General features: G+C 46.3%; 1 protein-coding gene across 4 annotated transcripts in view; it reads right to left on the minus strand.

Moving 5' to 3' along the window:
* The window catches only part of FEZ1 (fasciculation and elongation protein zeta 1), a 41,712-nt gene continuing 24,507 nt past the window's right edge, over positions 3,921–21,125 (minus strand). For 3 of the 4 annotated variants that reach the window (XM_018043512.1, XM_018043510.1, XM_018043511.1), the window contains exons 4-10: positions 20,048–20,134; positions 17,987–18,155; positions 14,618–14,889; positions 13,604–13,684; positions 11,295–11,370; positions 7,060–7,125; positions 3,921–4,284 (exon numbers count right to left, since the gene is read on the minus strand). In XM_018043512.1, coding sequence (XP_017899001.1) covers positions 4,268–4,284; positions 7,060–7,125; positions 11,295–11,370; positions 13,604–13,684; positions 14,618–14,889; positions 17,987–18,155; positions 20,048–20,134 — 768 coding nt within the window. In that variant the 3' untranslated portion in view covers positions 3,921–4,267. The remainder of the gene's footprint in view (positions 4,285–7,059; positions 7,126–11,294; positions 11,371–13,603; positions 13,685–14,617; positions 14,890–17,986; positions 18,156–20,047; positions 20,135–21,125) is intronic. The other variant, XM_018043509.1, reaches the window with a different exon arrangement.

The following is a 21,125-nucleotide window of genomic DNA, read 5'->3' on the forward strand; positions in this document are numbered from 1 at the left end:
GGTGTGGAGCTGCAGGGCTGTGGGCTAAGGTGGCTTATCGTTCTTTTTAAAGAAAGGCATTAATATGACGCCAAGCACCTTCCTGGTCAGCAGAGTGGCCTCTGCGTCCACCTCTCTGGTGAAGAGAGGAAGAGAGCAAAGCTGAGGCTCAGACAGAAAACCTAAGGACTCTCCTCTCATCCTCCCAAGAAAATAAATAATCAGGGCCCAACAAGAATGCGAGTGTCTCTTCTCCAAGAGTGGCAACTAATTACTCTCCCCTCCACGCATACTGATCGTGGAGGCCAGCCCCCCATCTCCGATTCAGGCTTCTGCTGAGGAGGGGTGGCTCCTGGCGGCCCCTGCTCCTGGCCTTTGGTGAGACGAAGTGCTCTGCATAATGGGGCCATGTGAGGAGTCCCTAGGACACAGTGATGCTCAAAGCCCACAGAACAGACTCATCATGTCCATTAGGACTGGGCTCATCGTGCATCCTAAGACCTCCAGAGGAGCGCACCTTCTTGGATTGTTCGAGTCTCTTCCCTGACCTCTAAGTGAAGACAGTACTAGTCCAGATCATACTCCAGTGCTATGCAAAAGTTTTATTTCATTTTAAAAATCCAATTTATCCCATAAAACATATTGCCCCAACACCCTTCCCTTTGGGTTTTCTTTCTGAGACACCCCATCTGTCTCAAAGATACAGATTAGGGAATGCGTGGACATTCCATGTGGACAATAGCTTGTCCCCACCGGGTCATTGTGGCTCAGCTGGTAAAGAATCTGCCTGCAATGCGGGAGACCTAGGTTCGATACCTGGGTTGGGAAGATCCTCTGGAGAAGGGAAAGGCTACCCACTCCAGTATTCTGGCCTGGAGAATTCCATGGACTCTATAGTCCATGGGGTTGCAAAAAGTCGGACGCGACTAAACAACTTTCACTTTCACACGGTCATTTGTTTCAACTCTACACAACTGAAGGCTGGCGTCAGGCCCTACAGGGACATTTCCTCACCAGGGCTGGATTAGATTAGGCTTCGCAAACCCACGTGGAGGCCTTTAGTTGATGGAGATAAGCCTCAGTAAAGGAGCCCGCTGGCCAGACCAAGTCCCACCTGCCCAGGAGGGCACCTGCAGGACTTGGCTCCCCAGTGCCCTGGCTGAGAGTGGACACCCTGGGTGGACTTGAGTTTTGCCGTCCAAACTGACTGGGGCCTGAAGAATCACCTGCCCTGGGACTTCTGAAAGATGAGGAGAGGAGAGGTGCAGTCACATGCGGTCACGTGTTAATCACGTCATCCACGGTTTCCAGGATCAGTCTTCGAGAGTCAGGGCTCGAGCAACTCTCAAAGTGCCTCTGAACTTAACACAAACACCAACTGCCTGGAAATCGCATTAAAATGCAGCTTCCAGGGACTTTCCTGGCAGTCCAGCGGTTAAGACTCCAGGCTTCCTCAGCCGAACGGATGGGTTCGATCCCTGGTCAGGGAAACTGAGACCCCACGTGCTGCATGGCATGGCAAAAAGGAAAAAACCTGCAGCTTCAGACTGGGGTAGAGGATGGGTGGGCGGGGGATTGGGATCTGAGTTCTTTACATTTGTAATAGATTTCTAGATGTTTTGTCTGCTGCTGGGCTGGGCCCCACGTGTTGAGGAGCAAGGACAGAAGAAAGGGCCATGCAAAACCAGAGGTCATGGATGTGCCTTTCCGCTCGGCTCCTGATGTGGACCACAGGCGAAAAACGGCAGCCACTGCTTCCACCCCTCCTCCAAGACTCACCTCCCCGGAGATGGAGCATCTCCTTGACACTTGAGATTTATTTTTAACTGCCGGCAGCTTTGATTAGCTTGTCACTGCTGCTTCAGACACCTGCTGGCAGGATAAATTGGGGGAAAGGAGCGGCTGACCCAGATATGACAAACCCCAGGCAGGAAGGCAGGCTCCTGGGGGATTCACTGCTCCCCCAGAGCTGGCAAAGCATGGACTGCGCTAAGGACCTCACCCTGCCAGTGGCCCTTTGCCCTGTGACCGTGGCACCAGGGAATGCAGAGCTGCAGGTGTCCCTTTTGTCAAAGCTCCGGTACTTAGGTCCACGTGCTGAGCCTGAGCATCTGTACAACTACCTCGTGCTGTTTCCATCTTCCTGTAGTGGCCGGGGTGCTGTCCACATGGAAGCCCTGCTCTGTGTGGATGCCTGAGTTGGAGAGCTGCCGGCAGTGGGGCAGTTTCCCCGATAGGTCCCCCCTCCCCCCAGGGGAGACTGCTACTGCTCTGTAGCAGAGCTCCTAGAAAAGCAGAGGCCCAGGGACTGAGAGAGTGCCAAGGATGCCCTCTATTGTCACCTGCATCCATCTGTGACCTTCTATGGAGCTGCCCGTGTGACGAAGCACAGCTTTCCATGTGGCACACAAACGCCAAACTCCTAAGGAGGGGTGGAGATCTAGGTGCATAAGAGGCCGATGTGCCCAGCTGACTCCACTGCTTTGAGCGTCTCTGCTTCTCGGTGTCCTCATCCGTCTATCAGGGCAATGCTGAGATGCAAGATAATTTGTCGAGGTGATGATGCCAGTGGCAGGTACATAGCAAGTACCTGAGAAAAGTTTTTAAGACAGAAACGAAATTGTGCAGTTTGCAGAGAGGTGGATGGACCTAGAGACTGTCATACAGAGAGAAGTAAGTCAGAAAGAGAAAACACGTATCTTACATTAACGCATACATGTGGAATCTAGAAAAAAAGGTGCAGATGAACCTATCCATTGCAAAGCAGAAATAGAGACACAGACGTGGAGAGCAAATGTATGGACACCAACGAGGGGAAGGGTTGGGATGGACTGGGAGGTTGGGATTGACATATATACGCTGCTATGTATGAAGTGGATGGCTGGTAAGGACCTGCTGTATAGCGTGTGGGGTAGAAGTCTTGTTTGTAGCACATATATTAAGTTAACCTTAAAAATGTATTCCAATATATATTAGGTGCAAACACTGTTTGATTCCACTTATACGAGGTACCTTGAATAGTCAAATTCATGGAGTCAGAAAGTACACTGGTAGAAGCCAGGGGGCAGGGGTTGGGAAGGAGGAAGGGGATGAGGAGTTTGTGTTTAATGGGGACAATTTCAGTTTAGGGAGGTGAAAACACTGGGGCGCTGGATGATGGTGGTCAGAGTCGCATAGCAAGGTGAGCGTGCTTAGTGCCACTGAAAGTTCAATATGGTTGAAACAGCAGGTTTCATATGACACAACTTTCACCACAATAAAAAAAAAGATTTTTCTTTAAAGACGGGACTGGGGGAATCCGCAGAATGAATGCCAGTCAAGCCACAAGGTGGAAGCCGAGACAGTTCAGGTTGTGCCGAAGCGGAGCCCCTTCCAGACACAAGGACAGCTTTCACCTGCTGGCTGGTCGCAGCTGCCTGTCACCAATGCCGGGGACAGCACGTGGGAGGCGAGGGCCACGGGGAGCTGGGGAGGACACAGACAGCCAGAGGCTACCAGGGGTCGGAAGGGGCGGTCAGGAAAGCAGCCGCAGCCCCCACACCGAGAGAGCCCAGCGGAGCTCACGCCGTCCAGCCCTCAGACCTCAGGGTGTCCACCCGGCCATCCCAGCAGGAGGCACTAGAGTCGCCCTGCTTCCCCCTAAGCCTCACTTTCCATCTGCTAACTTCCCAGTCTCCTCCCCCGCCAGTACTTCCTACAACACCTTGTGTGGCCCCATCTGGAACTGTCAAGCAACAAGATCTTTCGAGTCTGTGGACCGCCTCCTCCCTGTCTGGACAATGGCAGTGCCACCACGACCCACCAAAGGCCACAACAGGTACCACCCCATCCCCTAACACCCCATCGCTGCCGTGGCCAGGAGCCTCGCGTGGAGGCAGCGACGTGTCCTTTCTCTGAAGGTTTGTACCAGAGCGCCGAGGGATACCACACGCCAAAGCACATGAAGCATACTAATTAAATGAAGGTTTATTTCAAAATTAGTCTTAGAGTGGAAGCTGTTTTTGAGGGCTGGAGCCAGACTACATCATGAGCGGTGACAGCATCTGCCTCCCTCCGACACGGGCGGAGAAGGGGCGACATCACCAGCCCTGCCCGACAGTCATGCATCCAATGGTTACTAGGACTAGAAGCCAACAGCAAAGGACCCCGCGCGCTTGCTCATGTTTAATCCAGGTTAAGCTATACACGTTTAAATACACGGCGGAGGCTACGTGGTGTCATGCAGTCCCTGCGGTGGGATGACTCTTGCTCCGTGACCTCCGCAGCAAGGCTGCCCCCGAGGGCAGGGTTAGGTGGGGCACAGCACTGGAAGGAAAGGAGAGAGAGGGCACGTCAGAGCAAGCGTGGGGCCGGGCCTCCCGGGCCAGAGTGGCCCTGCCCTCTCGCCAGTGTCCTGAGCATAGAGCCACCCACCCCCTGAGAGCCAGGGAAGGACGGCAATCACGTGTCTTCCTTCCAGAAGGAGAATGACCCCCTGATGGGTGGTGGTTCAGTGTAGTGATGAAGTGGGTCTTCTCTGCTGCCCAGCCACCTTGGTTCAAATCCTGGGTCTGGTTGTTATTAACCACAACCTTCGGGAAATAACCTGTGTCTGTTTTTCTTCGTGTATACAGTAGCCTGTGCCTCTGCCCAGCCCACAGCATTGCTCAGAGGCAAACAGAAAGAGCTCATAAATGTAAACTAGTTTTATACATTCACTGACATTTCAGCTGATCGTGAGGGGTAAAGTCTAGCCCTTGGGCTCCCAGACTTACAGAACCCATTTCCACAAATCTCTGAGAAAAGGGATGCTCTTTTAAAACCTTTAAGAGCCAGAAGTTCTTCCTAATGTTGAGCCTAAATCCATCCTGCAGAAATTTAAGATTCATCTTTCTGATCCTTACAGAACAGTACAGCTCAGAGGTTCTAAACTGAAGTCCACAAGCCTTCAGAAACTGCACCCAAGGTTGTCTTGCGCCTGTGGAGCAAAATCTAACGAGAAAAAGAATCTGGACCATGAATGACTATCAGTGGAAAGTGTTACAGAGTCAATGTTTGTGTCCCCACCTAAGAATTCATGGTGAAGCCCTAACCCTCAGCTATACCTGGAGATGGAGCCTCTGAGAAAGAAGGGTTAAAATGAGGTCATGTGGGTGGGGTGCTGATCTGCTGGGACTAGTGTCCTTGTAAGAAGCAGCACAGAGGCTCTGGCACTCCCTCATCAACAGAAGAAAGGCCATGTGAGGACACAGCAAGAAGGCAGCTGCTTGCAAGCTGAGAAGAGAGCCCTCACCAGAAACCCAATTTACTGGCCCCTTAATCATGGACTTCTACTCTCCAGAACTGTGAGAAAATTAATTTCTGATGTTTAAGCCACCCAGTGGTATTCTGTTTTACCAGCCTGAGCACACTAATATAGATATTAGCATCCCCCCAAAGAAAGACAACCAGATGGTAGGTGTCTCTTAATGGAAGGTCCCAACCACTGATAAACCAATGCTCTCCAAAAAACTGTGGATGTTAGTGTACTGAGTCCTCTGGCCTTGCCCGGTCCGGTCTGGTGTGGATGCTCTAAATGTGTTCAGCCCTCTGGATCCACTGGACAACAGGAAATGCGAAAGGTGGAAGAACATATCAAATGAAACCATGAGGACAAAACTAACAAGTCAAAGCCGGAATAAGGAAATTCTATGGATCAAATCACTTGGTTTCTTTATGAAATAAAATTCAAAGAATGTGAGAGATGAAGGAAAGGGGAAACTGTGTATACATATTAACAAAGATTTAAAAGACATCCTTGATGGTCCAGTGGCTAAGGCTCTGCACTCCCAACGCAGGGGGCCCAGGTTCCATCCCTGGTCAGGGACCTAGATCCCACACGCAGGAACTAAAGATTCCACATTCTGCAACTATAACACAGTGCAGTCAAATAAATAAAATGAAGAGATTTAAGAGAAACATTATGAAATTGTAATGCATGGAACTTCTTTGGGTCCTAATTCAAAGAAATACACTGAAAAAATTTTACAGGGAAATCTGAACACTGGTTGAAGAGTCAAAGATACTTTGGGACAGGGGAGATGAGGGGCCAATGCACATGGCATGAGGGATCTTAGTTCCCCAACCAGAGATTGAACTCTTGCCCCCTGCAGTGGAAGTGTGGAGTCTTAACCACTGAACCACCAGGGAAGTCCCTCTAAGATACTTTAAAATGTTTTATTTTTCTAGCTGTGATCATGATCTTGTGATTATGTTTTAGAAATGCATACTGAAATAATTATGGATAAAAAAAGATATAATGGTTGGTATTTGCTTCAAAACAATATGGAGGGGAGAAGCTGGGTGTGGTTATAAATGAATCTAGATCAGCCAGGAGTTAATAATTTTTAAAGCCAAATGCTAAGCACGTGACGGTTCACTATCCAGGTGTCTCCAACCTCCAGGATCTAATGCCTGATGATCTGAGGTGGTGCTCATGTAATAATAATAGAGATAATGTGTGCAATAAATGTATGCACCTGAATCATCCCCAAGCCATCCCCTTCCCCTCCCCCTGGAAAAACTCTCTTCCACAAAACTGGTCCCTGGTGCCAAAAACGCTGGGTACTGCTGCACTACACCATTTGCTCTATTTTTACATATGTTAAATGAAAGATGAAACAAAAAATTATGATCCATAAGGAAAGATGAAACAAAAAATAGCTATAAAAGGATGTAGCTAATCATGTCCCTAGTTTGCTGCCTTTCAAGTAGTCGAGATTGTTAAAGGTATCCTGAGGCTTTGTTTTTGCCAACTAAACAGCCCAAGCTCCACAGAACTTTAACAATAAGCCTTTTGTACTGGTTAGGCTGCTCTTTGTGTGGAGTCGCTCTGGTGACTCGGGGGTGATGGAATGTCCTCCTCAGGCCTCCTAGCAACATCCAAAGGCAAGGGCCCGCTCACAGTTGTCCATGGAGCTCCCCGGCCCTGCCTGGTCTGACCCAGTGTGGAGGCTCTGGGAGGCCCACAGTGTGGGCTCTGTGCCTCCAGCCAACAAAGAGTCCTGGGGAAGGGGAGCCTCAGAGGTCACTTCTGCTCCCAGAAACCTGGGCTGCTCTTACCTTTTAAAATGTAGTCCGTCAGCAAAGTGGGAACCTTCTCATTATCCTCCTTCATGGCAAAGAGAACTGGAGGGAGGGGAGAGAGAAGAGTCAAGACGAATCAGGGCACACAGCTTACTTCTGGGCCAGACAGTCCACCAACCCAAAGACAGTGAGAGAGGAGTCAAGGAAATCAGACTCTTGCTGAGTGTTGAGCAAAGTCTAGAAGCCTCTGTCAAGAGCCAGCATTCACCTGCTGGTGAGGGAGAAGCCATCAAAAGGATCCGGGTAGCCCTACTGATGAGTTGACGTCCTCTTTCCTCTTTTCTCTCTTTTTCTTTTAGTCTTTCCTTTCTGTATGCATGTGCTCATCTGTAATTTCCCCATCACCTATGAATTATGTGTCTTTAATGATCATAAAAATAAATTAAGCAATTTAAAAAAGGAATCAACTTTCAGATGCAATCCAAATGTTAAGAATAACAGCTGTCACACTGCTGAAACTCTGATAAATCTGTCTTTAAAGATGTCCTACTCATACAGATATTATTAGAAAAGTTCTCATCTCCAGTTTATTAAGAGCAAATGAATTTAATTCAACAAATATCTTCTCCTTTATGCCCAGTACAGTGCTAGAATTTGTGGAAATGCAAAAGTACTGATGACCTTCAAGGAGCTTACAGATTTTTTGTTGAAAAGGGATATAAAGTACATATGAAGCAAACAATAGGAAAGTGATTAAAACTTAAGGGTTTTCATAGAACAGATGTTTCTGTTATTACACTAAGAAGTACCTTCTCATATTCATTATTCATGATGCAGAAGTCAGCTCTGTAAAAAAATCCTTCAAAAAATATTAATATCTGGACCTTGTTTATACTATCCAAAAACGAGGGAAGGGATGGGAGTATCCAACAAGAGATTTCATCAATAGATGCCTTAAGCAAACTCTGGTGTATGCTATTTATGCCATCTCAAACAGCTTCATAAAAAAAGATAGATGAGTATGTATACAAGACATACTTATCAATGAAGAAAGGAGGTTGTGGAACTTAATGTATTAATTTTAAAAGAGTAATAAATGTTAATATTCATAGAATAAAATCTGGAAGAATGTGCATGAAACTAAAAAGCAGTTACCTCTGAGTATGAGGCCCCAGGTGATGTTCTCTTTGGCATCATATTGCTGTAAGGTCCAGATTTTTTCCATGAACATGTATTATTCTTTTTTCCCACTGGATATAATAATCTTTGCACTTAATTTCATTTTTTTAACTTTTTAATTTTATATTGGAGTATAGCCAGTTATCAACGTAATGTGATAGTTTCAGATGGACAGGGAAGGGACTCAGCCATATCTATACATGTATCCATTCTCCCCCAAACTCCCCTCCCATCCAGGCTGCCACAAAACATTGAGCAGAGCTCCTTGGGCTGTACAGTAGGTCCTTGTTAGTTATCCATTTTAAACATAGCAGTGTGTCCGTGTTCTGCTTTTTGCAAGTGAAGAAAACACGGAAGATCAACTGGCCCTGATGACTGAAGTCAGGAGGCACCTTGACAATGGAGAGACTCCCCAGTCCATTCCCAGGTCCTGTTCTCCATTGATTACGTTAACAAGCTGCAAATCAGGGTCATGGAAAGTGAAAGTTGCTCAGTCATGTCTGACTCTTTGTGACCCCATGGACTGTAGCCTGCCAGGCTCCTCTGTCCATGGAATTTTCTAGGCCAGAATACTGGAGTGGGTAGCTGCTCTCTTTTCCAGGGGATCTTTCCAGCCCAGGGATTGAACCCAGGGTTCCTGCACTGAAGGCGGATTCTCTACCATCTGAGCCACCAGGGAAGCCCACTTGACTCCAAAACTCAGGAGCGGGTAAGAAACAGAGGCTGACGCTGGCATGAGTCCCTGGCCAGGTCCAGAAAAAGACTGGACCTCAGGCCATTCAGGCAATGGTTTGTTTTCTTTCTTCTCTATTTTTAGACATGGATTCTTTTCAACATAACAGGCTGAAAATACATTGCAGCTGGGCATGCGAAGACTAAAATAAATGCTGCCCACCAAGAAGATAGCAATAAAAATACAATAATTGCACTGAGCCCAGCCAACATGTGACTAAGGTGGTCTCCAAAATCCAAAATTTACAAGAATTGTCCAGTCCCCAGAGCCAGTCTTGGGCCTATGTTCTTGACTCAGGAGTTGGGAAAAGAGGAATTACTGTTCACAAACCCATATACGGATGTGCCCAAAAAGAGAGCTCTCAGAACATACAGGAAAGTTGGCAGTTTTTTTAAAGAAATAAAATATTGGAATGTGGTATATCTATACGACAGAAGAGAGAGCCATAAAAAGAATGTTAACCAAATGTTAACTGATGTGACTAAAATCATGATATGAAATTTAATAGCCTGTGTAATCCCAGCTATATGGGAAAGACATAAAATACTATGCCTGAAAAACACCATACAGTAACCGCAGTGAAGGGAGGAAGAAGCTGTTTATTTTCCTTTATTCACATTTCTGTTTCCAAAGTATTCTAAATGATGGATATACTCTAGCCCTAATTTTTTAAATGAACTTCAAAAGTGTACACAAACCACTGTTTCTTGATTTAAATGATAGGATTTCACACTAAATTCCTGAGTGGGTATCTGTAATAAATTTATAGCTCTTTATTTTTTAAAAAACAGCATGACAAAGTGCTCTACATATATCAACCTTCATAATTTGTCCAAATTATTTTCCAAATGCTTGCTGCTTGTGAAAACACAAACACCTATAAATGTCAGCTCGTTTCTATCTGCTCCCATTAAAAAAAAATCTTAGTGCATATTTATGCAAATAAAAGAGCTTCAGATGAGTTAAGAGGAAGCTGATGCACTTTGAATTTAAACTTCCAGGTTCTCAAGGATGTGGTGTCTATTGATGGAGGCAAGTTTTCCATTTATCAGAAACTTCTTCTTTCATTCTCCAAAATGATGAAAATGAACTCTTTGGACACCTTAAGCAATGGGCCCAGGAGGTATCTATCTTCTTCAGCCAAATAGATGAAGACCCCCTTCCTCCCCTTAGGCATCAAACAGCCCTGCAGTGGCCCATTCCCTCTGAGGCAGCGCGGCAAGGGCGCGCACGCTGTTAGTGTGCAGCTCAGCGCAGAGCATGGTTGCCAGGGTGATGGATGGCCTTGTGATTTACCGAGCCCTTCCTCACATCTCAGCCTAGGATTTTTCTCTTCCTGAAAAATCAAGCTGACACTGATGGCTAACACCCTGTGCCCCCAGCCCTTTGGGGGCTGTAGTGTCTAATGGGTATCAAGAGACTTTGCCTAAAAAAGCTCTCGATCACAGGCTGTTTTCCCCAACCGCTCTGAATGCTTGCTAATATTACTTGACAATAGAGTCAGGGCCTGGGAGGAAAACCAGAATCTATTCTCTCACATCAGCCTTACCCCACCCAAGAAACCTTGCTTCTCATTAAATACAGTCAGTCCCTTAGAAGGAGCTCCCTGCTTTGGGAACACAAGGCAACCTCAAACTGCAGGCAAGGCGGAGAGCGCACGGCCTTGAGACCTGTGGGTGAACCACAGAAAGCTCCCCTGCTCAACCTCCTCCATCAGCTTGTTTTTTCTGGCAAGTCTCTCCCCTTCCAGGAACCAGGAAAAGACAAAGCAGCTCCTAGTATCACTGAAGAGCTCTTTAATTCTGCCCCATGGAGGGGACATGATGCAATGGTGTGGAGCACATTTTGATCCATTGAAACTGCACTGCTATATTTAAAATAGATAACCAAGGTCCTATTGTATAGCACAGGGAACTCTGCTCAATATTCTGTAACAACCTAATTGGGAAAAGAATTTGAAAAAGAACAGATGCATGTATATGGATAACTGAATCACTCTGTTGTACATCTGAAATTAACACAATATTGTTAGTCACAATATATTGGAATATATTGTACTCCAATATAAAATAAAAAGTTAAAAGTGGGGGTGGGAGGGAAACTCAGGAAGGAGGGGATATATATATATAGATATAGATATAGATACATATATAGTTATGAGTTATTCACATTGTTGCACGGTAGAAACCAATACATTTTAAAGCAATTATCCTCCAGTTAAAAATAATAATAATAGTAACAAAAATAAAAAAGAAATTGCCCTGGGGAAACCTCAGGTCCGAGACACCAAGGGTATAACTCACAGGGCAAGAGGGACAGAAGTGAGCAGTTGATCTGGCTGAGAATGGGAGGAACTCACTGTTAGTCAGCATCTGGAGGTCTTCCACTGATGGGGGTGAGGCCTTCTTCTCGTAAGGGATGACTGTGTTCAGGTACTAGGAGACAAACAGGGCATGCTGCACGTGAGACAGAAGCCCCATTTCCAGGGCCAAGACACGGGTTGACAGCTTGCGTGGGAACTGGGGTTTTCTCTAAAAAACAAGCGCTCCATCAAATTTGATGTTCTCAACAACACACATGACAATGTGCGCACCATTGTTTCAGGATTTCCCCCCATCTTTGGAAAATGTCTCTTTTAAAGGAAGACTTTATCATAATTAAGATTGATACAATTCTCACAAAACAGTAGGATACAAATTCTGAGTTGCCATAGACTATGAACCAGGAGACACTGGAACATATCTAGGGACATAAAGCAGAGTGCAAAAATGCCATAGTCTAAAGGTATTCAAATCAACAGAGTCTATTCTATCATCATGGAATTATGTTAGAAGTCAACACCAAAAGATGTTTGAAAATAACCCCCATATTTTGGTTCATAGTGCTTTTCAGGTCTGCTATATCCTTCTACTTTTCTGTCTACTTATTCTATTAATTTTTGAGAGTTTGATGTTGAAACTCCAAGTAAAAATCTTAATTTATCTACTTAAAAAATAATTATAATATATAGTGGAACTATATGTAACTTTGTTCTGTATTTTCCAGGTCTCCTGTAAATATGTTACCATACTTTCATAATTTAAAAAAATAAGAAAGAAAGTAAAATTCCTTCCCACCAAAAGTAAGATTTGATCCTATTAGCCAGGAAAAGGGTCCCTCCACTCCAAATAATAAAGTCTTCTGACACTAGAAACTTTTGGATTATTTAGGAATACTGGTGAGCTTTTGGTCCTTCAGGCTAAAAGCAGAGAACATTCTATGGGCGTATATTTCCTTCTCCTCTGCAGTGCAACTAGAGAATGCATGCTTTCTCTTTTGTCAAAATGACCAGTGAGAAAACCTCAACTCAGCCCAGGGTCTGGAATGTTGGGTTTGCTCCCTCTGGTGGAGATGAGGTGCTCCTACAACAAAATCATCTTAGTGTCCAGTGGGCTATCTAAAAACACTGGCCAGAGGGACCTGGAAGGTTCTGAGGGAGCCTGACATCATGATTGAGAAAAGCTCTAAACCACGAGGCTTGTGTTTTAGACGTGGCCTTGCCACTAGCAGTGTGGCCTGGGGGAAAACTGCCTAATCTCTCTGGGCCTTCGTTCTACCTCTGTGAACTCAGGGGACCAAGTTACACGTTCATAAAATCTCTTCCCAGTAGAGCTCCAGGAGACGGTGAAGGACAGGGAAGACTGGTATGCTGCAGCGCACGGGGTCGCAAAGAGTGAGACGCGGCTGAGCGACTGAGCCACGACGAGGATCTCTCCCCAGTCTGTAGCTCCAGAATTCTAATACCTAGGATTCAGTCACAAATAGGCCTAAAACATACAGTTTTTGTGCACGCTCTCAAAGGTGTCTTTGGACACACCGACTCTCTGTTAGACTACGCACTTCCTGAGGGCAGGACCAGGACTCACTCATCTATGTACTGCCTGGGGGCCTAGCAACAGAGCTCAGCACAGGGCAGGCACCAGAGAGCCAGAAATGCAAACCATTTCTCAGGGAAGTAATTGATTAAGTGAAGCCAAACTGGAGACCCCGCAGTGTGGGTTACAGTCACCAAGGCAGCTGAAGAGGCAATCTTGGGGGGACTGGCTCCACTAGGAACCCAGTGTGCTTGCTAAGTTACTTCAGTCGTGTCTGACTCTGTGCAATACTATAGACTTTAGTCCGCCAGGCTCCTTTGTCCATGGGATTTCCCAAGCAAGAATACTGGAGTAGGTTGCCATGTTCTCCTCCAGGGGATCTTCCCAACACAGGGATCAACCCCGTATCTCTTGATTTCTTGTGACTCCTGCATTGCAGGAAGATTCTTTACTGCTGAGCCACCAGGGAAGCCCAGTGTGGTAAAGCTAATTAAGCCTTGGACGGCATCTTTCATGAAGCGGGTTCTCCTTTAACGCATTTTGTTCTGAAAGCAACTGAACTCACAGGTGTACAAGGAGTGTTGAGTTTTCACCATGGCCTCTTATACAAAAGTTCAAAAAACCATTTGCCTTTAAAAAAACACATTCTGCTTCTCCTTCGAATGGAAGAAATTGTTAGGACATCCTCCCACCCCACCCCCCAATCTTCCCCCATGCTGGGATAATTCTAGTGTGTCCCCATCCCCCACTCTGTTGAGGAGACCCAGTAGCAAGAGTCTGGGAAGGAAACTGGGAGCAGAGAGACAGGCCGTACCTGCTTGTCACTTCCCGAGGGGCCGAAAGTCTGGCGGATGCCACTCTGCAGGATGTTGGAGATGCCTTCCATGCTGAAGCGCTGGGGGAGAGAAGCGAGACTCAGAAGGGCAAGTCTTCCCTAAGCTACCCAGACCTGTCAGCTTCTACACCATCCCAGATCAGGGCCCGGAGGTTTTATAACTAGAAAGTAAAGATCAGGGCTATGAGACAGGCCAAAATTTCAGCCTGTGCTTTGTAAGAAGAAATAGCAGCATCTCAGAGTCTCTTATCTCAGTAAGTCCCTCGGGTGATAAGACCCAGCCCCCCCACCTCCCCAGGCACTGCTGGGTTTCCTCATTTCAGCCTCTGTTATGTAAACAGGAAAATAAAGCAGCACAGGGAAACTTGGACAGATGACCGTGAAAATGTCTCAGGGAAGAAAACAAAATGCCCAGTCATTGAGAAGGGTGGATGTGAAGCACTTGTCCTCATCTAGGAAGCTTTTTCCAAAATGCACATGCCCAAAGCCCCATTCAGTAGCTCTCGGAGAGAACTCAGAAATAGGTATTTTGAGAAATCTCCTTAGATGATTCTGCTGAGCCTCCCTGATTAAGAATCACTGGTTGGAAGAATCCGGTCACTATAACAAGGTGTCATAATTTTCAATCCTGAAACACCCTAATGACCTCCTAAAGAGAACTATAAACTGCTGGCACCAGGGCACAACTCCACTCAGTCTTAAATACCTTCACCCCACTTCCTAGAGTCTTGCCTATTAAAGCACATAGCTGTACTCATTTCTCTTCTAGAGTTACAGCCTGTCTCCTTCAATTAGACCAGGTGTCCTCTGGGGGCTCAGAGGAGATGGGTAGGCTCTTCTCCCTCTCATGGCCCCACTGTCTGCCAGGGGTTCCTGCCCAGTCATGGCTCAGGACAGGTCTGTCTGGGGCCACAGCTGGTCTGGTCCTGGGACCCGCAACGGGAACCCCAGAAGCTGGACGCTCCTGGTCCTCGTGCCGGGCTGTCCTCTTACCTTGAGAGGCATCTGGCTTCCCTTGTCTATCCGGCTGCTCTGCAGGCTCAGCCCTTTCTCTTTCCGCCTCTTCTTCATCAGTTCTCTCTGCTCCTTCTGCTTGTTCTGCACCTCAATGAGCACCGTGATGAAGGAGTTCTTCACTTCCTTCTCGAACTCCAGCTCGTCCCGGCGGGCCAGCTGCTGCACCAGCTCCTCCGAGAAGTCTCGGATGGCGCCTTCTACTTGGTCCAGGAGCTCCATCAGCTCAGACCCAGACATGTGCCTCAGGCCTGCAGGGGAAGACCGTCCTGCAGGGTCACTGCCTCCAGCCCACGGGAGAGGCTCCCGGGACCCAGAAGGACCTGCACGATTCAGGCGCAAAGGACCAGTTACGGACTGTGAAAGAAAACATCATCTCGGGAAAACAAAGGGGAGAGAAAAACCAACCCCCGGGGAGACCTGTGGACTCTGTCCACAAAAATGCAGGTGGACAGACTGTGTTGTTTGATCGCTTGATCGGTCTCCCTAGGCTTCCTCTGTCTCTATAATATTCCTCAGGCTTCCTAGATGGTGCCAGCGGTAAAGAACCCACCTGCCAATGCAGAAGAAACAAGAGAGGCTGGTTTGACCCTTGGGTGAGGAAGATCCCCTGGAGGAGGAAACGGCAACCCACTCTGGTATTCTTGCCTGGAAAATGCCATGGATAGAGGAGTCTACAGAGCTACTATCTATGGGGCCATCAAAAGTCAGACACGACTGAGCAACTGAGTACATATAATATTTCTCACGTGAGATGGGTCAAGAATTGGGAGAGAGGGACATAAAGAAGATTTCGACATCTCCGTCAAAGAGCAGTAGAGAGGTGGTGTCTATTCCCAAGACCTGATCAAGAGAGAGCCCACAGCAAAACAGGCAGTGATCTGAGGCCTCTCTACACCAACTGTCCTGTGTCACAGCGTACGTGTCCAGAAATACGTGAGACATGTAAAGACAGGCAATACGCATGGAAAAATGAAGCCTGGCCTGCTGGCACCAAGTCTTCTGCTACTGTCAGAGAAAAGAAAAGGGAACCTGGGAGAACAGAAAACGATCACTTTATTTTAAATTCTTATCCCCTCAGACTTCTTCATTTAAAGTAGATTCGGGAGCATCTTTTCGAATGCGCTCCTTTCTAACGGCATTTTTGTTTCTTCTACATCAGAATCCATTCTCCTCTCTCTTTGCGTTCCCTGCTCTGCCCGGGGTATTTGCTGACTTACTTCAACCTTCTCCTTCAATTCACTCTTTGGAGTTGTCCTCCTCCTTCTGTTTTTGCCATTTCACTCTGCGTTTCAGCTGTTTCTCCCAGTCTTTCACTGAGAGTTCTGTGTATGGGACCTTTGTGTGGCGGAGAATGGCCTGATTGGAGCCGCTGTGAATGCAGTGCTGGGGCCAAATCCACGGCTCCAGCAGATTCTTTCTGCTAACATCACCCTGCTTCCACTCTGGAGCCACAGTCTTACTTACAGCAGTCGGTCCCTCAGGTCTCGCCTCTGTTTCCGCCACTATTCTAATCAGAGTTTGGACTTTTATACCCTGACCATCCCGCCTTCCCTCTCTGTCGTTTGGTAAGTCCCCCTACCCCCATGCAAATCCGCTCCCAGGGGACCTGGCCCTTCTGGCAGCACAGTTACCATTATCCCTACAGATTGATAAGTTTATACCCGCTTTTGCCACTGGTGTTACATCTTCTAATTTCACGCTCCATCTGCCCCTTTGTTTGCAGAATCATAATTACTACAAACCTGTGTCAGAGAGTTAATACGATATGCAGATTGAGTGTGGACTCTGCAGCTAACCTGTCTGCCTTCAAACTTTGGCTCCACCCCCTTATGACTTGAAGGTGGTGTAGGAGCAAATATGCATTAAAAGTAAGAGGCTTGGGGCTTCGTTGGTGGTTCAGCAGTTAAAACTCCATGCCTCCATTGTTGGGGGTGTGATTCGATCCCTGGTTGGGGAACTAAGATCTCACGTGCCACATGATGGGGGGGAAAAAAAAGAGGCTCAATTCTCCCTGTTGAAAAAAAGGGAAGAGACTTCCCCTCTCCCTTCCTTCCCTTTTCTTCCAGAATCTCTTTCTCTGTCCTTTTCAAATGTGTGTCATTCATTTTCATGGTTAAATACACCTCCTGCCAGTCTCAGGACTCAGGAATGTTTCCTGAAAGATCTGGGAGCCTCTGCTTTGAAAAGTCATCACCAAGAAACAAAATAGGGGCCTCACTCATCATCTGACTCCAAATTGCAAAACTTCCTTAATGTAATGGGTTGTGTCCAACTGCCTGTAGGTAAAGGTGAGGTTTCTTTCTGGTTTTGCAAGCCCTTTAGTGGATGACTGTGATAAGGAGATCAAACCGGTCAATTTTAGAGGAAATTAGTCCTGAATATTCATTGGAAGGACTGATGCTGAAGCTGAAGCTCCAATACTTTGGCCACCTGATGTGAAGAACTGACTCACTAGAAAAGACCCTGATGCTGGGAAAGATTGAAGGCAGGAGGAGAAAAAGATGGCAGAGGATGAGATGGTTGGATGGCATCACCAACTCAGTGGACATGAGTCTGAGCAAGCTCCAGGAGTTGGTGATGGACAGGAAAGCCTGGCAGACTGAAGTCCATGTCTCAAAGAGCTGGACACAACTGAGTGACTGAGCTGAACTGACTGAACTGTGATATGCACCATATTCTGGCTTCATGCTTATTCGGTAATAAAGTTGTTTCCTTTCTCTCTTACTGTGAAAAGGTTTCTCGGGTGGGGAGGAGCTATTATTTTTAAATCGTATTTCCCCGACAATGGCCCCAAACAAGTCACTTACTCATCCAGAAACTCAGTTAGCTCAGTCCTAATGGGGTTGTTACAGGCATGAAATGAGATTATGCGTACAAAGTTTTAGAACAGGCTTTGGCACTCCAAAGCTCTCTAAATATACGCGCTATTATTGTCATCACTGTAGATTGTCTTCATTGACCTCATGGTAGCATCATGCGGGGTTTTTGGGGGGTGCTCTGTGCAGCATGTGGGACCTTAGGACCCCAACCAGGAATTGAACCCGCACCCCCGTCTTGGAAGGGCAGTCTTAACCACTGGACTGCCAAGGGAGCCCACCAGGGAAGCATCATTCGGAATAGTGAGCTCAGATTTCCTCTACTTGTTCTTTGGTTCATTTTACCATTTTAATTTTGCTCGACTGCCTCCTCCCCACCCTCTGTGATGCAAACTTCTCTACTGATACGCAGTAAGAACAGTGATGTCAACTCCCTAGATCCCGAGGCTCTATTAGTGGCATGTGAAGCACATGCCCTACCCAGCAGAGCCGAGTTCATCCTTCCCGAGTCCACCCCCAGGACCCTCACCTTCATAGGACCAGTTGTTGTTGAAGGTCTGGGTCAAGGCCTGCATCTCCTGCAGGAGGACCGAGTCCGCCTGGGAGGAGGTTTCTCCCCCATCCTCCTCTTCCAGGACCTCCTCTTCCTCTTCAGGGTCGGGGGAATTCTGCATCATTTCTTCAATCTCTTCAATCACCTGAAGAGGGTACACAAGAGAGCACTCACTCTTCTCTGCTGCAGGAATATCTCATCGTGAAGGATGGTCAATGAAAGAGGTGCCTCATTTGCTGTTTTTGTAAAATTCCTAAAGCAATATTGTTACTTAATAAATATTGAATAATAATAAAAATAGATCTGACCGAAGGCTTGCAAACATTCTCCCTTTAACACAAAGCCCTCTTTAACGTCAAACCTCTTCCAAGAACACCATTTAGATGAGTGCTTTATTGGAAATAAACTGCTCTTTCAGGAAACAAAGCAGAGACGCCTGGAAGGGAACATTTACTTCAATTTGCTGGGCACTTTCTTCCTGAGTGGGAGAATATTTCATCCACCCAAATCGAACACAAAATCTAGTCTATTCATTGTGATGATGCTTATGACCAGAAATGGCCGTGTTCCTAGGACAGCTCAAACTCATGTACTGCTTTTCACATAGAGGAAAAGAGCTCTACCTCCAGAATTCACCAGGACAAGAACTAAAGCTGGCCAACAAGTGCAAATCAAGACAAATAATAATAGAATAAATAGGGTCTGGGCAGCAGAAAAGAGGTAAGAAACTCAACTATAATCTAGACTATTGTAGGGGACTGGTTCTAGAAGATGAGAGTGAAATTAGATAACTGCCAAAAGGGAAAAGGGCGAACTATTGAACAATGCGTAAGACTTTGGACACTAATTGTTCACACATGAAGAAAAGGGAATGAGCAAAGACTACTTCTTTGGAAGGAGCCACTGAAGAGTCTGGTCAGAACAGAGCATCTGTATGTTTGTTCTCAAGGCTGTGATGGGCTCTGGCTCCAAGGCCACTGGTCATTGAAGTGGGTTCCTTTATGTTAGGCTGGACCAAAGATAAAGGCGCTTAGAGTTCCCTCCTTTGGAATAATTTCCATTTTATTCCAAAGCTTCCCCATCTCCACTCACAAATGTAGGGGATACTTAAGCCATTCATGGAACACAAGCAAATGACATGACCCCTCTTTGGAATTTTATGGCTGAGCTCCTCTTTCCCTCGAAGTCATTATCGTTGAACTTGGATCACTGAACTGCATTTCCTCCCGAAATTCACAAGAATAAATGCTAGCGCCTCTTCTTTTCAATCCAGTTCCCTTTAATCTCTTGATTCTTATCTGTTTATATCCCACCCTTTACCACAGATATGAAAGAGTTCCTTTTACTGAAAAGCACTTTCTGGCACCAAAGGCTCCCGGTAGAGCTTTTTCAGAATCGCTCTGTGAAAATGCTCGAAAGGTGCCTGCTCAAAGCAAGTGCCCATAAATAGTTGTTGACTGAAAGGTTGAAAGAGGAATCCAGAGACCCAGGAGTATTCTCCCTAAGTAACAAATTACTAAAACCAAAATGTAAGTAAGTCAATAAAATGCGAAGCATATCTTTTTTTTTTAACCAAATGAGTGTTTCTAAGACTCTTTTGGGAAGGTTCAACATTTTCAATGTTTTATGAAATATGAGAAAATATCCATCACTTGAAAGCCTCAACTGTCATTTCTATTCTCATGAGAACAAGGATTTGGGACCCTTGTTTAAGTGTCTTGACACCAAGTACAATGAGTTGCAATAAAAAGGCTTAGCAGGAAATGAAGGCAGTAAACACGGGCCCCTCTCTGGCTGTTACCAAACACAGACCCCACCCAATGCACATGTCAGGAGTTACATTCCCATTTACTGCAGGTGGGTAAACTGAGTCTTAAAGAGACATGCAATCCCTTATCAAACACACTCTCAGTCATGACAGAGCCACCACAAGACCATACATATTTCTGTCACCTTAAAGGCATGTGGCAAGCGTGTACTCAAACTTTTTCTCTATCAAAAGAACTAAAAGTCCTGAGAACCAAGACATATTCATACCTGATCTGCTGTGAGTAGAGGCTCCTCATTGATTCCAGAATCGTGTTCACTCTTCTCATTGAACTCTTCCTCTTCTTTCTCATGGATCTGAAAGGGGGAAAGAGGGGGGATGGAATTCTGATTGACCATCAGCAGAACTAGGATTCTCTCCAGTCTCTAGAACAGATGGCACTGACAGAGACCACCCCAGCCACCCACTGTGTAAAGAGGGAATCTGAGAGGTGTGTAGAGTTTCATTCAATTCCAAGAATACCCTGTCCGTACAGCATACATCACTGGGTCCAACATGGTCAGGAAAAGACAGTAAGGCATGTGTAGCCAGCACCATTCTCACCCAAGGGGAGAAGCATAGTTGTTTAACCCATAGACAGGTCACCTTCAGGTGAACAAGGAACTTTCTCAAGGTGAATAATAATGGCAACCAACTCCTGCAGCAAAGGCACATTTGTTTATCTAAGGAGTTTCAACTGGGACTCTGTTTCCAGATTTTACTTAAGAGGGCGCTTTAGTGGTAAAGAGCCCGCCTGCCAATGAGGAAACATGGATTTGATCTCTGGGTTGGGAAGAGTCCCTGGAGGAAGGCATGGCAATCCACTCCAGTATTCTTGCCTGGAGAATCCCATGGACAGAGGAGCCTGGTGGGCTACAGTCCATAGCGTCACACAGCGTCAGATACAACTGAAGCCACTTAGCATGCAGATATTATAAAGGGTGAGTTGTTCCAGCCCAAATAGTCATGCTTTTAAAATCTGACAAAAAGTCATCGTGTTGTTGGAATCTAGGCACAGTGTCATAGCTGATGAGGGATGTGTCAGAGCTCCACAGGACATGCCATGGAACCACCTGACCACACAAACCAAAGAACAAACTCCAACAGCAACAGCAAATACTGAAATATTTGCACTGTCTCCAAAATTCCATCCCAAGCAAGACTGAAAGTCGACAACCATCGAGGTTCTAAATATTGAAGCCCAGCAAGGTATTCACAACGTGTTTGACTTGACTACCTGTGTCCCAAGAGGCCACAGCCTGGCACTGACGGTCAAATCCGGCACAAAATAAGCACAAAGCTGGGAAA

The sequence above is a fragment of the Capra hircus genome, chromosome 29 (genome assembly GCF_001704415.2).
Source record: "Capra hircus breed San Clemente chromosome 29, ASM170441v1, whole genome shotgun sequence".
NCBI lineage: Eukaryota > Metazoa > Chordata > Mammalia > Artiodactyla > Bovidae > Capra > Capra hircus.